Source organism: Meriones unguiculatus, chromosome 6, assembly GCF_030254825.1.
Source record: "Meriones unguiculatus strain TT.TT164.6M chromosome 6, Bangor_MerUng_6.1, whole genome shotgun sequence".
In the NCBI taxonomy this organism is placed as follows: domain Eukaryota; kingdom Metazoa; phylum Chordata; class Mammalia; order Rodentia; family Muridae; genus Meriones; species Meriones unguiculatus.
Window position 1 is genome coordinate 97,626,184 of NC_083354.1, and position 22,307 is coordinate 97,648,490.

Below are 22,307 nucleotides of genomic sequence, written 5' to 3' on the forward strand. Positions count from 1 at the left end.
ATAACAAGAAACCCAGAATTGTTAAAACAATCCTCTACAATAAAATATCTTCTGGAAGTATCTCCATCCCTGATCTCAAGCTGTACTATAGAGTAACAGTTATAAAAAACTGCATGGTACTGGCATAGAAACAGAATGGTGGATCAATGGAACCAAACAGAAGACCCAGAAATAAACCCACACACTTATGGACACCTGATCTTTGACAAAGACACCAAAAACATTCAATGGAAAAAAGATAGCATCTTCAACAAATGGTGCTGGTCCAACTGGATGTCTACATGTAGAAAAATGAAAATAGCTCCATACTTATCACCCTGCACAAAACTGAAGTCCAAGTGGATCAAAGACCTCAACATAAAACCAGACACATTAAATCGGCTAGAAAAAAAAAGTGGGGAAGAGCCTAGAACTCATTGGTACAGGAGAAAACTTCCTGAACAGAACACAACAGCACACTGTATTCTTAAGAAATGCTAGAGTTGTAAGGAATTGGGACATTTGAAGCCGAACTAAATACTTTTGCAAATAAGGTGGACCTAAGCCACTAACCAAGGCTAGAACATGAAGCATGAAGGGGCATGAAAGGTCTCCCAAAAGTCTTATATGTTAGGATTTTGGAACAAAACCTGCTTCGGGGTTGCCTAGCAACTTATAATGTCATCACGTGTCGCCAGCCAGGTGGCCACATCTGAAAGGTGTGGTTACCTTGCCCCTAAAAGGGACCAGCTTGCCATGTGTTCTCTCTCTCTTGGTCCTCTTGGTTTCTTGCTCTTTTGGTCCTTCCGCTCTATCAGGGCGCCCTCTCTCTCTTCCCACTCATCTCTCTTTCCCACCCTCCTCTTTCTCCCCATCATGTCCTGCTTTCCCTTCCCTCCCTCTCTTCATATCCACCTAATGGGCTTGGTTGCCAATGTTCAGAGACAGGGATTTGGGGAAGTGATTCAATCATGATAGCTCTGATTTCATCAAGCTGTTAACTTATTATAGATTTTCAATTTGATGACATGATAGTTATGGGAAACAGTGGTTATTAGGTCACTTGAATGTAGCTGACATTTTTCTGCATCTCTGTTCCTTTAACTTATCATGAGGTAAGCTTTTTTTTTTTTTTTTTTTTTTTTTTTTTTACCAAGTCCTTCTATCTCACACCAGGGATACAACAATAGAGCTAGTGGATTCTCTAAATTCTGAGCCAAAATAAATCTTCTTTGTTAAAACCAGTTTGTCAAGGCTTTAGTCACAGAAATGAAAGGCAAACTAATACAGCATGTTTATAGGAGCCTAACTTCAGTGGGCACCCTGACCTGTAATAGCCAGACTCTCCATAAGACACAAGAAGGATGTTTTTCTTCTTCTAGAAATCAATTAGATAATAAAAATCAGGACTTTATTACCCAGTAATGTTAAGATGAATAGTGTTGAGTCCTATTATTTGAGTCTCGTTATTGAGTCCTATCTTACAAATGATTTTGTTTCAGTGTTAGCTGATTGGTTACAAATATGTGTTTTACTCTGTTTTCTATCTCTCAGTGACTGCTTGTGGTAAGATTTGCATTATAGTTTTAAGTTTTTTCCTTTTCTAGCATGTTCATGGACAGGATTCCTGGGATGGAGAAATAATTTTCATTTAATATCCTTTTTAATTTCACAGTGAAAAAGTAAAACCCTAGCATTAAGGTGTTCTTACTATTCAGTGTCAGTTTGTTACACTTAAGAATTTAAGCACATTTTCATTTCTTTCATAATCCCTCCCCCATGATCTATGGAAATATAATGACACTTAAATAAATGGATCACCACGCATGCTGACAATATAACAAAACAGGGCTGGGATAAAGTTTCAAAATCAGAAGTAACTGTCTGTGAGGCAGCCTTTAAAATTAAAAGGTAACTGACTTGTATCTCCTATAGGAAGCACGAGGCCCACAATATTTCACCAATGGCTATTCTGAAACAAGAAAACATGACACCAGATTAAAATGCAGTGAAAAAAAGCAAAAAAAAATGTATATATATATATATATATATATATATATATATATATAATGGTAAAGAAATTAAGTGGATTAACATAGTTGATAAAGAATTTTCAACTTATGAGAAATGAGTAACTTGGTCTTTGAGATATAATATATACAAAAGCATCTTCCTACCATTCAGGGAAAAGATAACTACCCCTATAACTAGCAGTGTACTCTCTGCGCTGTAACCTCAGTGCCCCTAATTTAAGGATAAAATAAACAGTTCCATGCCAGGAGCACACAGTGTTAGAGTCTATATGCAAGTCTTTTTGAGGAAATAATTTGGCTCAAAAAAGAGGATATATCTTCATGTTTGAAAAAAAAAAACACCTAGTTTCAACCATTTGAAAATAAGATTCAAGCTATAAAGTGAACCCTGTTTCTATTTTCTTTCCCGCCTACAGGCCAAGAGGATGAAATACAAATTCCAGCCCCTCCTGCATCATGGTAACTTTACCTTAGTCTATGTCTTCTTACTTCAAAGAAGAGGAATTCAGTAGCAGGTTCATTGTTACTGTGTAAAATCTGAAGATACCCAAGTGGACTCCTGTATTTTTATATATTTGAAGGATGGATCAACAAGGCATCAAGTGGTTTGTCCACTATTATGTTCTGTGTTTGGGAAATTTGATTTCAGGAGACCTTGAATTTTCAACCATCTGGAATTCTATTGTAAGAATTTTATTAGGTTCTAAATGTACCAGAGGATGTCACAGGATGAAAAATAGCCTTGAGTGAATTATAAAGGAATCTTTGATGGTTTCTTTGTGATAATTTCCTTAGTTGTGAGACTTCATGAGAAAAAGTGCTGCCAGCTTTTAATGGTCTCTCTTTCCCTTTCTTTCCCTTTCTCTTTTGATCTCTCTTTCTCTCTTGCTGTGTGTGTGTATGTGTGTCACTCTCACACACACACACATATATATACTATGGGTATGGACATACATGCTATATACTACATAAGATGATACTTGTTACATTTTTATATGATGTTAGATAAAACTTTATGCAATACATTTCTGCCGGACAAAGAACTAGAAAAATAAATTCCCAAATATTTGAGTACCTTCCTTTATTATACAGTTAGACAAATTATGATGCCCACATTTAACCATTGCCAATGAGAAATTTTGTAAAATTGAGTGCTCTCTAATCTTTTAAATTCTGTGTTCTGGGGTTCATCTAGGTAATTTTCATGGGCAATCATTTATGTGGGACTGGTCAGTTTGAAAGAAGACATACTGGCTTGATCTTTTATATTGTTTTAACTTTGTGATGAAATTTGAACATATGGGCTTCTTTTGCTAGTTTTAACTCAGGCTAAACCCTGGAGAGACAGCTGTAATCCTTTTTCACTGTACACATTTTCTTTCTTTCTTTCTTTTTTTCTTTCTTTCTTTCTTTCTTTCTTTCTTTCTTTCTTTCTTTCTTTCTTTCTTTCTTCAGTTTATTCACTTTGTATCCCAGCTGTAGCTCCCTCCCTCATTTCCTCCCAATTCTAACCTCTCTCCCTCATTTCCTCTCATGCCCCTCCCCAAGTCCACTGATAGGGGAGGTCTTCCTCCCCTTCCCTCTGACCCTAGCCTATCAGGTTTCATAATTGGCACATGAGACAACTTCCTGAACAGAACACCAATAGCACAGGCTCTAAGATCACCCATTAATAAATGGGACCTCATGAGACTGAAAAGTTTCTGTAAAGCAAAGGACACTGTCATAAGAACAAAACGACAGCCTACAGATTGGGAAAAGATCTTCACCAACCCTGTTTCTGACAGAGAGCTAATATCCAGAATATATAAAAAACTCAAGAAGTTAAACAGCAACAAATCAAGTAATCCGATTAAATATTAGAGTGCAGAGCTAAACAGAGAATTCTAAATAGAGGAATATCGAGTGAGCATTTCCTTAAGTGTTTCTCTGCCATTGGATATTATGTTGAGAATTCTCTGTTTAGACATAGCCCCCCTGTTAAGATGTGCCCATGACCAGCCCAGTCTCCATAGGATTCCCTAGTAAGGGGAACAGGGGCTATCTCTGACATGGACAGAGTGGTCAGCTTTTTGATTCCCCCTCCCCTAGTGAGGTGGCCTAACTAGGCCACAGAGAATGAGGATCCAGACAATCCTGATGAGACCTGATAGGTTAGGGCTGGGTAGTAGGGGAGGAGGACCTCCCTGATCGATCAGTGGACTAGGGGAGGAAAATAGGATGGGAAAAAGGAGGGAGAGGGGGACAGGAAGGAGATGAGGGAGGGGGCTACAACCAGGACACAAAGCGAATAAATTGTAATAAATCATCATGATCATAATCAGAATAATAAAATTTTAAAAATTGACCTCAACTCAAGCAAACAGACCCTGGGTATTTTAATTGTATGAATCACTAAGGTCTTAAAAAGATCCTTTGTGCTGTGGAATTACATGTAGTATTCCCTCTATGACTATCATGTCCTGCTCCATGGTCAAGAAGATAATAATAGGTATCTGTACAGTAAAATTAATCAGAAAATGGCAAATAGGCCGTTCTTTAACTTAGCAGAGAATTGCTTGCAGCAGAACTATTTTTATTGGCATTGTGTCAGCATTTGTTTTAACACTTTCAGTGAAAAGATCTGTAACTTACACTTGCTTAGCATTAAATTGTGAGGAATGCACAAAGCATTAAAAAACACTTTGCTTTGGATAACCAAGTGGCCAGCCCTGAAAGCATGCACAAAAGTAACATTCTACACAGTGAGCTTACTGAATTCATGTATTTAGTAATGTGTGTGTGTGTGTGTGTGTGTGTGTGTGTGTGTGTGTCTGTGTCTGTGTAATTATAGTTAATGAAGAAAAAGTTGATGAATTTGAAAAAAACAAAGGGGTTATATAGGATGGTTTGACAAGAGGAAGAGGAAAAGGTAAATGGAATTACCGTATAATCTTACAAAATAATAAAAATAACTTTTCAAAAATTATACAACAGCTATAAAATGTAATAGAGATCAACAAAAGCTGTTGTTCTGAGAAAGTATATGATACATTGACTGATTTAAGTTTATTGTAAGTTTATCAACACTATCATATCCAATTGTTCATCTGAAATACTGCAGCTTGTCGCTTTCTGTCCCCCTAGTTTCCCCATTGCATTCCTCATCTTCTCCATCTCCAGTTTGGAATGTGTATCCTTCATGAGTGTCCTTCATGATTCTTGTCCCTGAAGCTCCTGATTACTGTTCTATGTCCTCACCAGTGTCACTTTTCCTCGCTATTTTCCTTTAGTTCCCTTAAGGTTCACAAGTTTATCCTGATGATTACAATTCCTATGTTGCAGTGACATTGCCTTTTGGTAAAAGAAATCTGATTACTAATGTTGGGAGTGTACATTATACTTTTTAATGTCTAATTAAAGCCATTCTAGGTTTTAATAATTTCCCTTTTGTTTTTAAGTAAATATAGTATAATACTTAATATGGACCTTTTCCTTGAATAATCGTAAAAATGAACATAGCTAATATTTTATAACTATAAAAATTACAAGCAGGGGGCGGAGCCAAGATGGCGACTAGCACACACAGTTTCTGAGTGGTGGGATACCTGATCTTCTGAGTTGGAGAATGGAAGGACCCCCAACCCAGGAAAACCACAGCGAGGCTTTCTGAACAACAGGGAACATCGCAGGAGGTGAAAACTTTGGCCTCCGGTCACCCGGAGACTTGCTTGGGGAAGGAGAGAAACTATCCTTTGTTCTTGCGGCACTCCCTTCCCCCAGACCTCCTTCCTCCTCCTCGGCACAGTGGCACAGCGGACTCATCTTAACTGCCTGGGGTATACAGCCGCTGAGACGGAGCCCCAAGCACTTTAGCGGCAGACAAAAGCCAGCAGTACGTGTCCCAGAGTCCCAGATTAGCGCAGCAACTGCACCATCCTCCCAGGGTGCGAATCTGCTAGACACCATACTAGCTCCGCAGGATCGCCATCACTGACCATACGGCCCGCCCAATCCCACAGTGACAGAGAATACGCTATATACTCACCAAAACCAGGCAGAAACGTCATACAACCTGGACACACCAGGCGCTGGGCCTCCCAAGCTTGGAGAGCACAATGAAGAGATCCCAGGACTTCCCAGAAAGCATTGGGACTAGCAACCCAGTCTCCAGTTACAGCGGGACATGGCAGCAGAGCAGCACTGAACTGGCGGGGCACATCAGCCCTCCAGTTTAAAACTAACCAGGGCCAAACCAGAGAACAGAGAGCCTGGTTACCCCATCCCTGCTGAAGTGACCACCCTGAAATCTCCAGCTGCAGCAAGACCTCAGAACCTGGCAGTGACAGCAGCACAGAACTGGCGGAACACATCAAAGAAGCAGGGCCAAACCAGAGAGCAGAGAGCCCTGGATACCAAGATCTCTGCCAAGAGACCTGCCTGTAAGTGAGTGCACCCTTGAGAATCTGCAGTTCCCCAGATCCTGGGTCCTTCTAAATCAGAAGCCAGGCATCGAACCCCCCTCCCACCCACATACCCACTTTGGGAAACAGAGGGGCACTAGGGACATTGAAGTTCCTGCCCTGTGGGCCTGATTGAGGAGTTAAGACAGTTAATGCCAGAAATTGCACTGCGATCATCATTAGCGCCTGCGACATATACAGTGCAGAGCCCCTCCCACACACTCAAGGGTTCAACATTAGCCATCACTCTGTCCCTCGAGAAACTCATCCACGCACACTTACACACACAGACACACACATGCGCGCGCGCACACACGCTTGCATTTGCCCCTATTGCACCTGCGTACTTTCCTCCCAAAGGTACAGCTAGTCCTCAGCACACGCTGAGAGTGCTCAGCTTCCTGAAGAACTCTCCCTACACCAGAGAGAGACAGCACCAGTCTGATCTGCAGAATCCAAAAACAAACAGGGAAGGTTTCAGATAAGCCAATGGCCAAGGGTAGGCGAAAAAACACTTCCAACATGAATCAGGACATCATGACTTCACCAGCAAACCCCAAAATCAATGGATACTCCAATTCAGCAAAAGCACAGGAAAATGATTTTAAAGCCATGCTTGCCCAATTATTTGAGGCTCATAAGGAGGAAATGAACAAGTCTTTCAAAGAGATGGCCAGTCAATTGGAGACAAAGAAAGAAGAACTAGACAATATCCTTAAAGAAACACAGGCAAACATAGCCAAACAAATAGATACACAAGTAGAGGAAAAATTAGTGACATATAAGAAGGAAATGAAAAAAGAAATAGAGGCCATCGTAGAGAGACAGGAATCCAAATTCAAACACATGAAAGAAATGGTGCAAGGCATGAAAACAGAATTAGAATCAATAAAGAAAACACAAAATGAGAAAACCCTTGAGCTGGAGAACTTGGAGAAAAGATCAGGAACCACAAAAGTAAGCATCACCAACGGAATACAAGAGATGGAAGAGAGAATCTCTGGAGCTGAAGACACACTTGCAGAAATGGATACTTCTCTCAAAGAAAAAGTAAAATCAGAAAAGTTCCAATCACAAAATATCCAAGAAATCAAGGATGCTATGAAAAGACAAAATCTAAGAATAATAGGAATTCACGAAAAAGAAGACTCCAGACTCCAAGGTCCAGAAAATATTTTCAAGAAAATCATAGAAGAAAATTTTCCCAACTTAAAAAAGAGATGTCCATAAATATACAAGAGGCCTACAGAACTCCAAATAGACTAGACCAGAAAAGAAACACATCACGTCACATCATAGTCAAAACACTAAATCTACAGAACAAAGAAAAGATATTAAAAGCAGCAAGGGAAAAAGGCCAAGTAACATATGAAAGTAGACCTATCAGAATCACACCGGACTTCTCATCAGAAACTATGAAAGCCAGAAGGGCCTGGGCAAGTATCATGGAGACTCTAAGAGATCACAAATGTCAACCCAGACTACTATACCCTGCAAAGCTTTCAATCAACATAGATGGAGAAAACAAAATTTTCCATGACAAAACTAAATTTACACAATATCTACACAGCAAACCATCCCTACAGAAGATACTAGAAGGAAAACTCCAATCCAATGAAAACAAATTCACCGAAGAAAACAGGGCATACAGATAATGTCCCAACAAAAATGAAAAGAAAACAAGCAATGAAACAGGGTTAGATCATCGACTCCATTACAAAAGGAACTAACATGCATTGGTCACTATTATCTATCAATATCAATGGACTCAACTCACCAATAAAAAGACACAGGCTAACAGAATGGTTAAGGTAACAGGATCCAACATTTTGTTGCATCCAAGAAACACACCTATGCAACAAAGACAAACACTACCTCAGAGTAAAGGGCGGGAAAACTGTTTTTCAAGCAAATGGTTCCAGAAAACAAGCTGGAGTAACCATCCTAATATCTAATAAAATAGACTTTCAACCCAAGTTAATCAAAAAAGATAAGGAGGGCCACTATATTCTCATCAAAGGAAAAATCCACCAAGAGGACATCACAATCTTGAATATCTATGCCCCAAATACAAGAGCACCGACATTCGTAAATGAAACATTATTAAAGCTTAAATCATACATTGATCCTAATACCTTAATAGTGGGAGACTTCAACACTCCACTCTCACCAAGGGACAGATCAACTAGACAGACACCAAACAGGGAAATAAAAGCACTCACAGAATCCCTAAATCAAATGGACCTAATAGACGTCTACAGATCATTTCACCCAAACTCAAAAGAGTACACCTTCTTTTCAGCACCGCATGGAACCTTTTCCAAAATAGACCATATAGTGGGCCACAAAGCAAGCCTCAACAGATACAAAAGGATTGAAATAATCCCTTGTATACTATCTGACCACCATGGACTAAAGCTCGACCTCAACAACAACAGAAACAACAAAAAGCCGACACGCACATGGAAACTGAACACCTTACTACTCAATGACAGCTGGGTTAAGGAAGAAATAAAGAAAGAAATTAAAGACTTCTTAGAATTCAATGAAAAGGAAGGCACAACATACCCAAATTTATGGGACACATTGAAAGCAGTGCTCAGAGGAAAATTTATAGCACTAAGTGCCTGCAAGAAGAAATTCGTAACATCACATACAAACAACTTAATGGCCCAATTGAAAACCCTAGAAAAAAAGAAGCAGATACACCCAAGAGGAGCAGACGGCTGGAAATAATCAAACTAAGGGCTGAAATCAATCAACTAGAAACAAATAAAACTATCCAAAGAATCAATGAAACAAAAAGCTGGTTCTTTGAGAAAATCAACAAGATAGACAAACCCTTAGCCAAACTAACTAAAAAGCAGAGAGAAACTATCCAGATCAGCAAAATCAGAAATGAAAATGGGGACATAACCACAGACATTGAGGAAATCCAAACAATTATTAGGTCATACTACAAAAGCCTATATGCCACAAAATTTGAGAATCTAAATGAAATGGATAATTTTCTTGACAGATTCCATCTACCAAAACTAAGTCAAGATCAGGTAGAAAGACTGAATAGCCCTATATCTCCCAAGGAAATCGAAGCAGTCATTAACAGTCTCCCCTCCAAAAAAAGCCCTGGACCAGATGGCTTCAGCACAGAATTCTACAAGACCTTCAAAGAAGTGCTAACTCCAATTCTCCTCAAGCTATTCCACAAAATAGAAACAGAAGGAACACTACCAAACTCATTCTATGAAGCCACAGTCACCTTAATACCTAAACAACACAAAGACCCAACAAAAAAAGAGAACTTCAGGCCTATCTCTCTTATGAACATTGACGCAAAAATACTCAATAAAGTACTTGCAAACCGAATCCAAGAACACATCAAAGATATCATCCACCATGACCAAGTAGGCTTCATCCCAGGCATGCAAGGGTGGTTCAACATACGGAAATCCATCAATGTAATCTACTACATAAACAAACTGAAGGAGAAAAACCACATGATCATCTCCTTAGATGCCGAAAAAGCAGTTGACAAAGTCCAACACCCATTCATGTTTAAAGTCTTAGAGAGATCAGGGATACAAGGCACATACCTAAACATAGTAAAGGCAATATATAGCAAGCCTATAGCTAACATCAAACTCAATGGAGAGAAACTTAAATCAATCCCACTGAAATCAGGGACAAGACAAGGCTGTCCATTGTCCCCATATCTCTTCAACATAGTACTTGAAGTCCTAGCCAGAGCAATAAGACAACTAAAGGAGATCAAGGGGATACAAATCGGAAAGGAAGAGGTCAAAGTGTCACTATTTGCAGATGATATGATAGTATACATGAGCGACCCCAAAAATTCAACCAGAGAACTCCTTCAGCTGATAAACACCTTCAGCAAAGTGGCAGGATACAAAATCAACTCAAAAAAATCAGAAGCCCTCCTATATACCAAAGACAAAAAGGCTGAGAAAGAAATTAGGGAAACAACACCCTTCACAATAGCCACTAATAACAAGTACCTTTGTGTGACTCTAACCAAGCAAGTGAAAGACCTGTTTGAGAAAAACTTCAAGTCTCTGAAGAAAGAAATCGAAGAAGATATCAGAAGATGGAAAGATCTCCCGTGCTCATGGATTGGTAGGATTAACATTGTGAAAATGGCCATACTGCCAAAAGCAATCTACAGATTCAATGCAATTCCCATCAAAATACCAACTCAATTCTTTACAGACCTTGAAAAAAAGATTCTCAGCTTCATATGGAGAAACAAAAAACCCAGAATCTCCAAAACGATCCTGTACAACAACAGATCATCTGGAGGTATCTCCATTCCTGATCTCAAGCTGTACTACAGGGCAACAGTAATAAAAACTGCATGGTACTGGCATAGAAACAGAAAGGAGGATCAATGGAACCGCATAGAAGACCCAGAAATAAATCCACACACCTATGAATACTCGATATTCGACAAAGAAGCCAATTCCATTCAATGGAAAAAAGACAGCATCTTCAACAAATGGTGCTGGACCAACTGGATGTCTACATGCAGAAAAATGAAAATAGATCCATATTTATCACCCTGCACAAAACTAAAGTCAAAGTGGATCAAGGACCTCAACATAAAACCAGATACCCTAAATCAATTGGAAAAAAAAGTGGGGAGCAGCCTAGAACTCATTGGCACAGGAGACAACTTCCTGAACAGAACACCAACAGCACAGGCTCTAAGAGCAACAATCAATAAATGGGACCTCATGAAACTGAAAAGTTTCTGTAAAGCAAAGGATACCGTCATCAAAACAAAACGACTGCCTACAGATTGGGAAAGAATCTTCACTAACCCTTTATCTGACAGAGGACTAATATCCAGTATATACAAAAAACTAAAGAAGCTGAAAAGCAGCAAACCAAGTAATCCAATTTAAAAATGGGGAACAGAGCTAAACAGAGAATTCTCGACAGAGGAATATTGAATGCCAGAAAAACACTTAAAGAAATGCTCATCCTCATTAGCCATCAGGGAAATGCAAATCAAAACGACCCTGAGATATCACCTTACACCCATCAGAATGGCCAAGATGAAAAACTCAAGCGATAACACATGCTGGAGAGGTTGTGGAGAAAGGGGAACCCTCCTCCACTGCTGGTGGGAATGTAAACTGGTACAACCACTCTGGAAAGCTATCTGGCGCTTTCTAAGACAAATAGGAATAGTGCTTCCTCCAGACCCAGCTATACCACTGCTAGGTATATACCCAAAGTTTGTTCAAGTACACAAAAAGGACACTTGCTCAACCATGTTTATAGCAGCTCTATTTGTAATAGCCAGAACCTGGAAACAACCCAGATGTCCATCAACGGTGGAATGGGTACAGAAATTGTGGTATTTTTATACAATGGAATACTACTCAGCAATCAAAAAGGAGGAAATCATGAAATTTGCAGGCAAATGGTGGGATCTAGAAAAGATCATTCTGAGTGAAATATCCCAGAAGCAGTAAGACAAACATGGAATATACTCACTTATATAGACCTATAAGATATGATAAACATAATGAAATCTATACACCTAAAAAAGATAATCAATTGAGCGGACATGGGGTAAGATGATCAATCCTCGTTTAGAAAGACAGATGGGATGTGCATTGAACGTATGACAGGAGTTTACTGAGCGCATCTGAAAGACTCTACCTAGCAGTGTTTTCAAAGCAAAGACTCATGACCAAACCTTTGGCAGAGTACAGGGAATCATAAGAAAGAAGGGGAGTTAGTCTGATGGGGAAAGGATAGGAGCTCCACAAGGACCAAATATATCTGGGCACAGGGTCTTTTCTGAGCCTGACATTCAACCAAGGACCATGTATGGATATAACCTAGAACCTCCACTCAGACGTAGCCTGTGGTAGCTCAGTAACCAATTGGTTTCCCAAAGTGAGGGGAACAAGGACTATTTCTAACAGGAACTCAATGACTGGCTCTTTGGTCTCCCCACCCCCGAAGGGAGGAGCAGTCCTATTAGGCCACAGAGGAGGGCTTTGCAGCCAGTCCTGAAGATACCTGATAAAACAGGATCAGATGAATGGGGAGGAGGTCCCCCCTATCAGTGGACTTGGAAAGGGGCACAGTGGAGATGAGGGAGGGAGGGACTGGGAGGGAATGAGGGATCGGGACACGGCTGGGATACAGAGTTAATAAAATGTAACTGATAAAAAAAAATAAAAAAAATTACAAGCTTGTAAGCATATTTTCTGTTAGAAAATCATTATTTTCTTTCTTCTTGTGGCCAAAGAAGCTGAGTAATGAGAAGACAAGTCCATGTTGCCGGTCACACTATGGTTGCTAAAGGAGATGCTTTCTAACACTTCATTAAGAGTATCCACATCAAATATTGGAATAGCTTCAAGCTATCAATAAAGTGCATATTTGGAATCTGTTCCGATACAGAAGCATGACAACATTCCTAAGAGAATGTTCTAAAGTTTCTAAAGAATTTTCACCCTGGAGTACTCAGATGTATTACATTTTAAATGTAAACACTTTTTGTTATTTTCTCTTAACAGTTTTAGCAACTATGTGTCAGTAATTTATAGGCACAGGAGTACTGGAATAGGAGTAAACTGAAATTTCTACAAAGACCCAGTCAATATATAGTGGAAATAAACTAGGTATGTCTGTCAATGCAGGAATCCCATCCAGCTTAGGAAAAAATGTACACATATGGGGATAGGGAAAAGTACTTCCCTTACACACTTACATTAACCTTGAAGGAAAACAAGCTGCCTTTCAGGTGTTTCTATCTGACTAAAAAAAGAGGAATGGAAAGAAGCCTTTTCCAGAGCTGAAGGAATCTACAGAGGGACTATTAAACTTTGAAAAGTGAGTTTGTATATTTCTTGACTCTATCAAAGGAGACAGAAAGCAAATACAACAATCAAAAGCTACATGATGAACTCAGAGAGCTGAGGAAAAAAAGGTAGAGATGTCCAGGACACATCCTGTCCATGTTGATTTCATTTTAGCAATGAAAGAGAACTTAACATCCATAATTATATTTTCTACTGTCAAGATCCCGGAAAACATTCTGTGACTCCTGGGAGTGTCTTTTTTTTTCTTGAAATGTTGCAGAACCATTATGAAAGATAATAGATTCATGTTGACCTAACGAAAAATAAATAACCACACATACTTTACTATAGTCATTTTGCTTAGGGAGGTTCTGATTTTGATCATTAAAATAAGTTCCCTCACATAAAGTGACTTCCAGTACCATTGACGATTGGCTAAAAAGGATGATGTGGTACTACCTAAAGACTATCATTTTCTAATCTTATGAGGTCTGGAATTTTTCTTCATGATGTCTTGATGAACCAAGTATTTTGTGGTAAAAAATGACTTGTGTGATACCCACAATATTTGAAAACGGTATTTAATAACCTCTGTAAAATTAATGAGATAAATCCTTACATGTCATTCATGTTTTTTTAATTAAATTTTTATTTTTTATATGAATTACAGTTCATTCACTTTATATCCCTGGTGTAGCCCCCTCCTTCATTCCTTCGCTTGTCTCCTCCCATGCCTCTCTCCAAGTCCACTGATAGGAGAGGTCATCCTCCACTTCTGTCTGACCCTAGCTTATCAGCTCTCATCAGGACTGGCTGCAGCTCAGTATCCAAGTGGGTTTCCTAGTAAGGGGAACAGTGACTGTATCTGGCATGAACTCAGTATCTGGCTCTTTGACCAGCTCCCCCTGACGATGGAGCACCCTTGACAGGCCACAGAGGAAGACCAATGCAGTCATCCATCTTTCTAAGCTGTGTTCACTGTAATTCAGAGGCTGTTACTACTTGACTAGAAACATGCATTTGTTTAGCTCTGATGAACATTCCTTTGTTCTTTGGTATATTTGTTATTTCTACACAAGCCGGAGAGGAAAGGCCTGTCTGCCTTCTGAGCAGAAGCAAACATTCAAATAATTATTGTCATTTACTAACCATTTTGCATTAATTGGAACTTAGCATGCTCGAGAAGTTGCTTCCTAGGGGAGAATCATAATTTCAGAGCACCATAGGTAGTATGCAACATACACAGAAGATTTGAGGCAGCAATTTATTAAAAATTATAGTATTTCCCCTACAAAATGGATGAGCTATTCATGATTAGGACTAGGTCCAATATTTATGAAATATTCAGAAATGATTAATTATATTTCATTTACAAATGGACTCTAATGGGAGACATTTTTTATTTCAAGGGCTATTTTAATGAATTGCCTGTCTCTGTGAATTTATGTTCACAGAGAATAATTTTTTTCTCCTTTTTAAAGACATTACTTCTGAGATTTCAGGACTTAATCATGTCTTCCCTGTTTCTTCCGTCTCATTCTTATGATTGTTCCCTGTTTGCCTATGCTAAAAATCTTGGGCATCCCTCCCTCCCTCACATCCTACTCCAATCAGTTACATATGCAAAAGATCCCCTGTTGTCCACAGAGTAAAAGCCTAATGTTAATATCATGTGTAGAGGTGTTTACAGCCCTCACTAATATAACATTCCTGTTCCCCTGAAAGTTAAGCATTCCAGCTCTCACTGTGGGATCCTCCTTTGTCTCCTCTGGGCTTCAGTCCTTGCTTGTTTTCTTTGCTCATTGTACCTTTAGTTTTCTATTAAGTCCTTGCTTATTTAGAAGCCAGCTCTAGTACCCCTTTCTGTCTATAACTTCTAGAGACTTCACTTCCTTCTACCTAGGCAGAATCAGAAGTGAGACCGAATGCTCTCATTTATCTTCTTGAAGAGCATGCAGGCATCCGAATGGTCCTCCTTTATTTCAGCATCTAACTTGTGCATAGTACAGTAAGAGTATTTTAAGTCTCACAATTTATTTTTCTATCTACAGTGTTTACCATGTAAATTAATCATACAGGGGTACTAATTAATGAAAACTGTATAACTAAATTGAAAAATTCTCTGTAAATAAGAATTGAAAGCACAAAATTATGTCTGGGGGTATTTAGTGAGAAAAAAGAATGTGGCAGAAGATAGTGACAAATATGGTGGGCGGTCAGGGGAAGTGCAGTGAAGAGGGTTCTACCACGGATCAGCCACCAAGCCCAACAGAGCATAGTTACAGAGATGCAACAGTTTAACATCATAGAATAAAAGAGAAACTTCATATAAAAGTATATGCAGTAGCCTTTTATCCTATTATGCTCTCTTTTCTAGTTTTGAATTTCCTGTACCAGCAGCCCTTTGACTCCTGTAAGCATAGTAAATAAGTGTTCTGTGGATATATTAAATTTTGTGCACTAGTAAATGATTGAACAAGTAGAACTATGCTCTTTCATGAAGGTTAAAGACATAGACTCAAAGTTTCAAACACTAGAAAATATAGATTGAGCCACTTCCAAACTGGTATCTCTTCCAAGTGGAACAAATAATTTCACCTCAGCTACAGAGTTGTTTAGGCTCAAGAAAATTATGGCTTGGCCTCATGATATGGCTGTGTTTTTCTAGGAAGTTGGAAGACTGAGGCAGGAGAATCATAAATTCAATGTGTTATAATGTTAGTTCGAGGCCACTTTGGGCAACTTATTTGCAGATGTCTCAAAATAAAATAAAACAGTGCAAGAGATATAACCAAGTTGTATAACATGTGAAGGTCTCTGAATATGGTGTCAGTCTGGAAGAAAACAAGAATACAGAAAGGAAGGAAGATGGGAACCAGTGCACTAGGTAACTTGAAGCTAAGAATTTACCATGCACAAATAGATGGCAACTTTATTGTTCTTATGACATATCTAGTATATAATCTTTGCTCTTTCAACTGCTGGCATGGTGTTCACAGTAGAGATAAGATTGATTGTTGCTGTTAATGACTTGGAAGCCCTGTTTTGTATAACTTGTTTTTGTTAAGATGCTAGCAGGTGAGTGAAGCTGTGTTCTAGTGACAAGGTCACCGGAGTTAGAAGCTGAAGACCAGATTTCAGTTAGTAATCTTGCTACCTTGCATTGAAAAAATTACTTTTCTTTTCAAAACTTAGATTTCTCTTTTTATACAGCAAGGCATATAGTCTCAGCCTGCAGAAGTTGAATGTTGAATATATGAATAATGATGGTGGAAACATTTTCACTATAATAATAAAGAACAATAAACCTATGTAAGAATGGGAAAATATGTAAAAGAAGGGGGCTTTCTCAGCTGCACATTCATTTTTTTCTGTTCTCTTCATTGCTGTCTGTCAATTTCCATTGACTTCGACTTTAATTTTTCTTAAACAGATAAAAATAAGATAAGACAAATGAGTATTTTCTTACTGATGTAATTTATATACTATGCATCTTATTTAGACATAACTTGCTTGCAGTTCTTTTGAATGTATAACTCAATATAACTTGGTGGTAGAAAAAAATAACAGAAAGACATTAGTGTTTTGTTATGAGCTTTCACCTTCAGAAGGAAATCAAAACAATCCTAGAGCATAGAAAATATGAAAAGTAATGTTTTATAAAGACACAATTACTCTGTGATAAGAAAATAGAGAAGAAAAGCCTTCTGGGTTTGCTTTGTTAATAACTGAATACATGACTTCCAAGATTCTGTATTAGCAACAACTATATATGCACACATTTAAAATAAAACTAACTGAAAAATAATTTGCATTGCTTAGTTTTGCCTTAAACAAGGTGCAAATGTACTATGTGTTTGGGTAATGATTTCATCCCTTCCTCTTCCTGTCAATGAAAATTTGTTAATGGCCAATTATCAACATTTATTCTTGTTGCTTTCTATTTTGTATAAAATACTTTGTTTAGGTTGAGTATCCTGATTTACATATTTTCAGATTGAGTACATTGAAGCATCCAAAATAAGAAAATAAACTATTTTTTTTTCACAATAGCTTGAAAAATCTCTGATGACTATGTACTGGATACACTTGGGATCTTAAGTGTAAATAGTACCTTCCAAGAGATCTGTTTATAAACTTTATCTTTTTAGTTTGGAAAATGAGACTATAGGTCTGCTATTATTTAAGAGAATAAAAACAAGACAACAGCACTGAACCTCATGAGCACTTTTTTACCATTCTATCAGAGTTCAGTCCATGTGATAACATATTGCTTAATTCTGTTAACCAAATGATATCAGTGAAAGAGGAAGCCTTTCTCAACCCTTCTCTTAGTTCTTTTGCTGTGGATACTCACTGAATGATGAAGCCTATCTGGGAGAGTATCAATAAATTGGATGATAGAGATCTCAATAGCCTGGAACACCTTGCTAAATCTAACTAAAGTGAATTTTACAGAGACAGATGCAAACTCAGCACTTAAACTTAAAAAAGAAAAGTGCAGAAGTACATGAAGTGGAAGATATGGCTTAACTGCAGAGCAGTTTTTGTTGTTGTTTTCCAAAAGTAGTTGTTAAAGAAAAAATTAAAAATAAAAGCAGAGATAACTTAGAACCCCTGCACAGCTCAGTGTCCAAGAGGGTTCCCCAATAATAGCAACAGTGACTATCTCTGACATGAACTCATGGGCTGGCTCTTTGCTCTCCTCCCCCTGTCGGGGGAGCAGTCTTGCCAGGCCACAGAGGAAGACAATGCAGCCAGTCCTGATCGACTAGGGTCAGATGGAAGGGGAGGAGGACCTCCCCTATCATTGGGCTGGGGTAAGGGCATAGGAGAAGAGGAGGAAGAGCAGAATTGGGAGGGTAGGGGAGAGAGGGCTACAGCTGGGATACAAAGTGAATAAACTGTAATTAATAAAAATAAAATTTAAAACTAAAATAAAATAAAATAAAAGCAAGAGGCAGGCAAAACCTGTGAAAGTTCTGTGAAGTAACTTTTGGCTTCTTTCCTAAATCAACCACATTTCACATTTGTTAATAAGAATACATGCAGAGCAATTAAGGTCTGAATATAATCTACTTTGAAAATAGGTATAGACACTGACAAACAGATACAGAACTAGGAGAGAAAAATAAAATGCAAAATTATAGCCACCCATCATAGGACAATGTGGAGGTTTGAATGAAAAATGGCCCCTATGGGCTCACAGGGAATGCCACTCTTTGTAAGGATTAGGAGGCATGCCCTTGTTGAAGCAGGTGTGGCCTTGTTGGAGGAAGTGTGTCACTGAGGGCGGGCTTTCGAGTTTCAAATGCCCAGCCAGGCCCAGGGTTTCTCTCTTTTCCTGGTGACTGCTGATCCAGATGTAGAACTCTTAGCTCATTTTCCAGCACTATGTCTGTCTGCTTCCCACCAGGCTTCCTACATGAGGATAACGGACTAAACCTCTGAACTGTAAGCCAGCTCCGATTAAATGTTTTCCTTTATAAGAGTTGTTGTGGTCATGCTGTCTCTTCACAGCAATAACATCCCTAAGTAAGACAGACAGTGAAGAGACTGGATCATCTAGATTAGAGAACAATATTTGTCATTCTGAGAAAACAGGCATATGAGGAAAATAATTTAACAAAATAGGCAGAACCAGCTTATAATTGGAGGAAAACTGGGGTATGAAGGCTGCTGATATGGGCTTGGCTACTGGTACCTAGTTCACTAGTAGGCTGACCTGATTAAATCACTAAGAAATTTAACAACAAGTTCTAATCTGTTGTAGAGTACTGAAATAAAAACACTTCAAGTAGCATGCAGACACAGAACTTGACATACAGGAGACAGTCAGCAGTGCAGATCATTCATGGTACTGGCAACCCAGCTCATCCACTCAGTGGTACAAGGGGCAAGCATTCTTTACTTTTGTTTTTGTTTGATTGTGATACTGTATTTATTTTGTAACGCAAAGGTTTAGACTCATAGCTTTGCACATTTGAGGCAAATGCTATGTCACTGATGTACATCCTTAGCCTCTTTTTCTATAAGTGTATTCATTTATTCACTTCACATCCCAAATGCAGCCCCTATCCTCTCCTCCCAGTCCCACCCTCGCAACCTGTTACCCCTTCCCCTCTCCCCTTTTTCTCAGGAAGCAAGCATTCTTAACATTTTAGCCATCTGTCTAGTGTCATGGAATGATTACTGCTGCAGTTGGAATATGAACCACTCTTTTAAAAGCTTGTGTGCTTAAGCCTTTGTTTTTAGCTGGTAGTGCTTTTGAGATGGGATGGGATCATAAGGAGCTGATTTCATAAATGCATCAGTCTGTTGCCTTCATACTGGGTGGGCTGATCGAATGGGGGTCCAGTTGTAAAAACTTAAACACTGGAAACATGCTTCTGCAAGCTGTACTTTGATTCCTTTGTTGTCATCTGTTTCCTGTATGCCACAGAGGAGGCGGTTGTGTTCTTCCTTGATCTTTCTCAAAAGCAGACTCTATCATGATGAGCCCACTAACAATACAACAATGTATTGTTAGTGATACATTAACAATGGGCTGATAGAATGTATGTCTTCTTTTAAGTTGTTTCTCTAAAACGTTTTTTGTCGCAGCAACAGAACACAATTGGTTGGTATATAAATAAATATGAGACTATTAAGCACCTGCTATGTCTTCCATTTTATGTATGTGTTGCCACCAGAATTTAAGAGTAAAGACTGTTGTTTTAAATTAGGTAATTGCTTGCATATCATATTGTCTCATAAAATGGCAAAACTTTCATCTATGTAATGAGATGGTGTTTCTTACTTACCTGTAAAGAGCAGAAAGGGGCCTCTTGTTTCCAGGCTTTGGTCTGTACGGTTTGGGTTCCCCTGCCATATTAATATCTGAAAACACAAAATGGCATTGTTTAAAGCAGCTATTGATAAACAATTTAGAAGTATTATATCACGAAAGTGTTTTTACTTACTTTTGCATATCCTTTTCCAATTTTACTATAATTAATTGATATTGCATGTCTACATGTATTGTTTTGTATGCGGTACATTAATAAGTACTTATTAATGTACTTGCATGTGAGCACATACACAGGAGTACATGTGTGCACATATGTGGAAATCCTAGGGTCAAATCTGGTGTTTCAACTTGATCCCACTTTTATTTTTTGAGATAGTGTCTTACAGAAGATGAAGCTCATCAATTAAGCAAGGCTCTCCGGCTGAGCTTTGAGGATCTATCTCTACCTTCACAATAGTACTGGAATTATGAGAACTTACCTACCTCCCCAATCCTTTTATGTGAATTCTGTGGACTCAAACTCAGGTGTTCATTCATGTTTGTGTGGCAAATGATTTCCCGGCTAAGAAATTTCGTCCTATTTTCTTACATACATCTTGTATGCTATTCACCCTAAAATGTGTGAAAACTCCCTTACGTGAGACTCTGCGGGAATTGTCACACTAACATGAAAGGTTGGATTCTTGCTCTTCTGGATTTAGTAGCCTACTAGGGAAATGCAGATACTAAAAATGAATAAAAACAAATAAAAATGTATGTATATATATAACATATTGGAATAAAATATATATGTTATATTTTATATAAAATCTGTTGTGGGAAATGGAGAGAAGATTCAAGATGTGTGATGAAAGCAAAGATAATGTGATATCTTTTGATTATTAAATTTTTAGCATCTTCTCAACAATCACAAATATTTGTATGAGTTCCAGCTTTGTTCCTCAAAGGAGTAATTAATTTCTACCATTATAGTATCACAATGTTTGTAACATTTATTGAGAAAAATAAAATAATAAAACAAATTCTTTTTAATTGATTGATTGATTGATTTGTTAATATTTATTCACTTTGCACCCAGGCTGTATCCCAACACTCATCTCCTCCCAGTTCCACCCACCCTCCCTCTATACCCCTCTCCTAGTCAACTGATAGAGGAGGAACTCCTCTCTTTCTATATAACTGATATAGGAGGAACTTCTCACCCTATCAGGTCTATCAGGATTCATCAAGGCTGACTGCATCATCTTCCTCTATGGTCTGGCAAGGCTGCACCCCCCTTGGGGAGGTGATCAAAGAGCCAGCCACTGAGTTCATGTCAGAGACAGCCCCTGCTCCTCTTACTTAGAAACTGAGCAATCTATGGAATTCCTCTGAGGAGAGGGTCTAGGTCCTCTCCATGCACGGTCCTTGATTGGGTCTCTGAAGGACCCCATGGGCCCAGGCTTATTGGCTCTCTTGGTCTCCTTGTGAAGTTCCTGTCCTCTCCAAGTCTTTCTATCTCTCTTCTTCTATAAGGTTTCCTGCACTTTGCCCAAAGTTTGTCTATGAGTCTCAGGATCTCATTCGATACCCTGATGGGTAAAGTCTTAGAGAGGCCCCTTGTGGAAGGCTCCTCCTGTTCCCCATCTTCTCATACTTCTGATGTCTATCCTGTTTGTCCTTCTGAATGAGGATTGAACATCTTCCCTAGGGTCTTCCTTGTTGTTTAGCTTCTTTAGGAGTATAGATTTTAGTATGCTTATCCAATATTATATGGCTATTATCCACTTATAAGTAAGTGTATATCATGTGTGTCTTTCTGCTTCTGGTTACCTCACACAGGATGATCTTTTCTAGTTCTGACCATTTGCCTGCAAATTTCATGATTTCCTTGTTTTTAATTGCTGAGTAGTATTCCATTGTGTAAATGTACCACAATTTCTGTATCCATTCCTCAAGTGAGGGGCATCTGGGTTGTTTCCAGCTTCTGGCTATCACAAATAAAGCTGCTCCAAACATGGAAGGGCCAATGTCCTTGTTGTATACTTGAGCATCTCTTGGATATATGCTTAGAAGTGGTATAACTGGATCTTTAGGTAGCACTATTCCTAATTGTCTGAGAAAGCACCAGATTGATTTCCAAAGTGGTTGTACAAGTTTACATTCCCACCAGCAGTAGAGGAGGGTTCCCCTTTCTCCATATCCTCTCCAGCACGTGTTGTCACTTAAGTTTTTTATCTTA

At 38.7% G+C, this 22,307-nt stretch overlaps 1 protein-coding gene across 19 annotated transcripts in view; it reads right to left on the bottom strand.

Annotated features, from left to right (window-relative positions):
* Positions 1 to 22,307, bottom strand: part of Ralyl (RALY RNA binding protein like) — a 755,733-nt gene that overhangs the window by 171,312 nt on the left and 562,114 nt on the right. For all 19 annotated transcript variants that reach the window (XM_060385769.1, XM_060385776.1, XM_060385783.1 and 16 more), the window contains one exon: positions 20,100 to 20,175. In XM_060385769.1, coding sequence (XP_060241752.1) covers positions 20,100 to 20,175 — 76 coding nt within the window. The remainder of the gene's footprint in view (positions 1 to 20,099; positions 20,176 to 22,307) is intronic.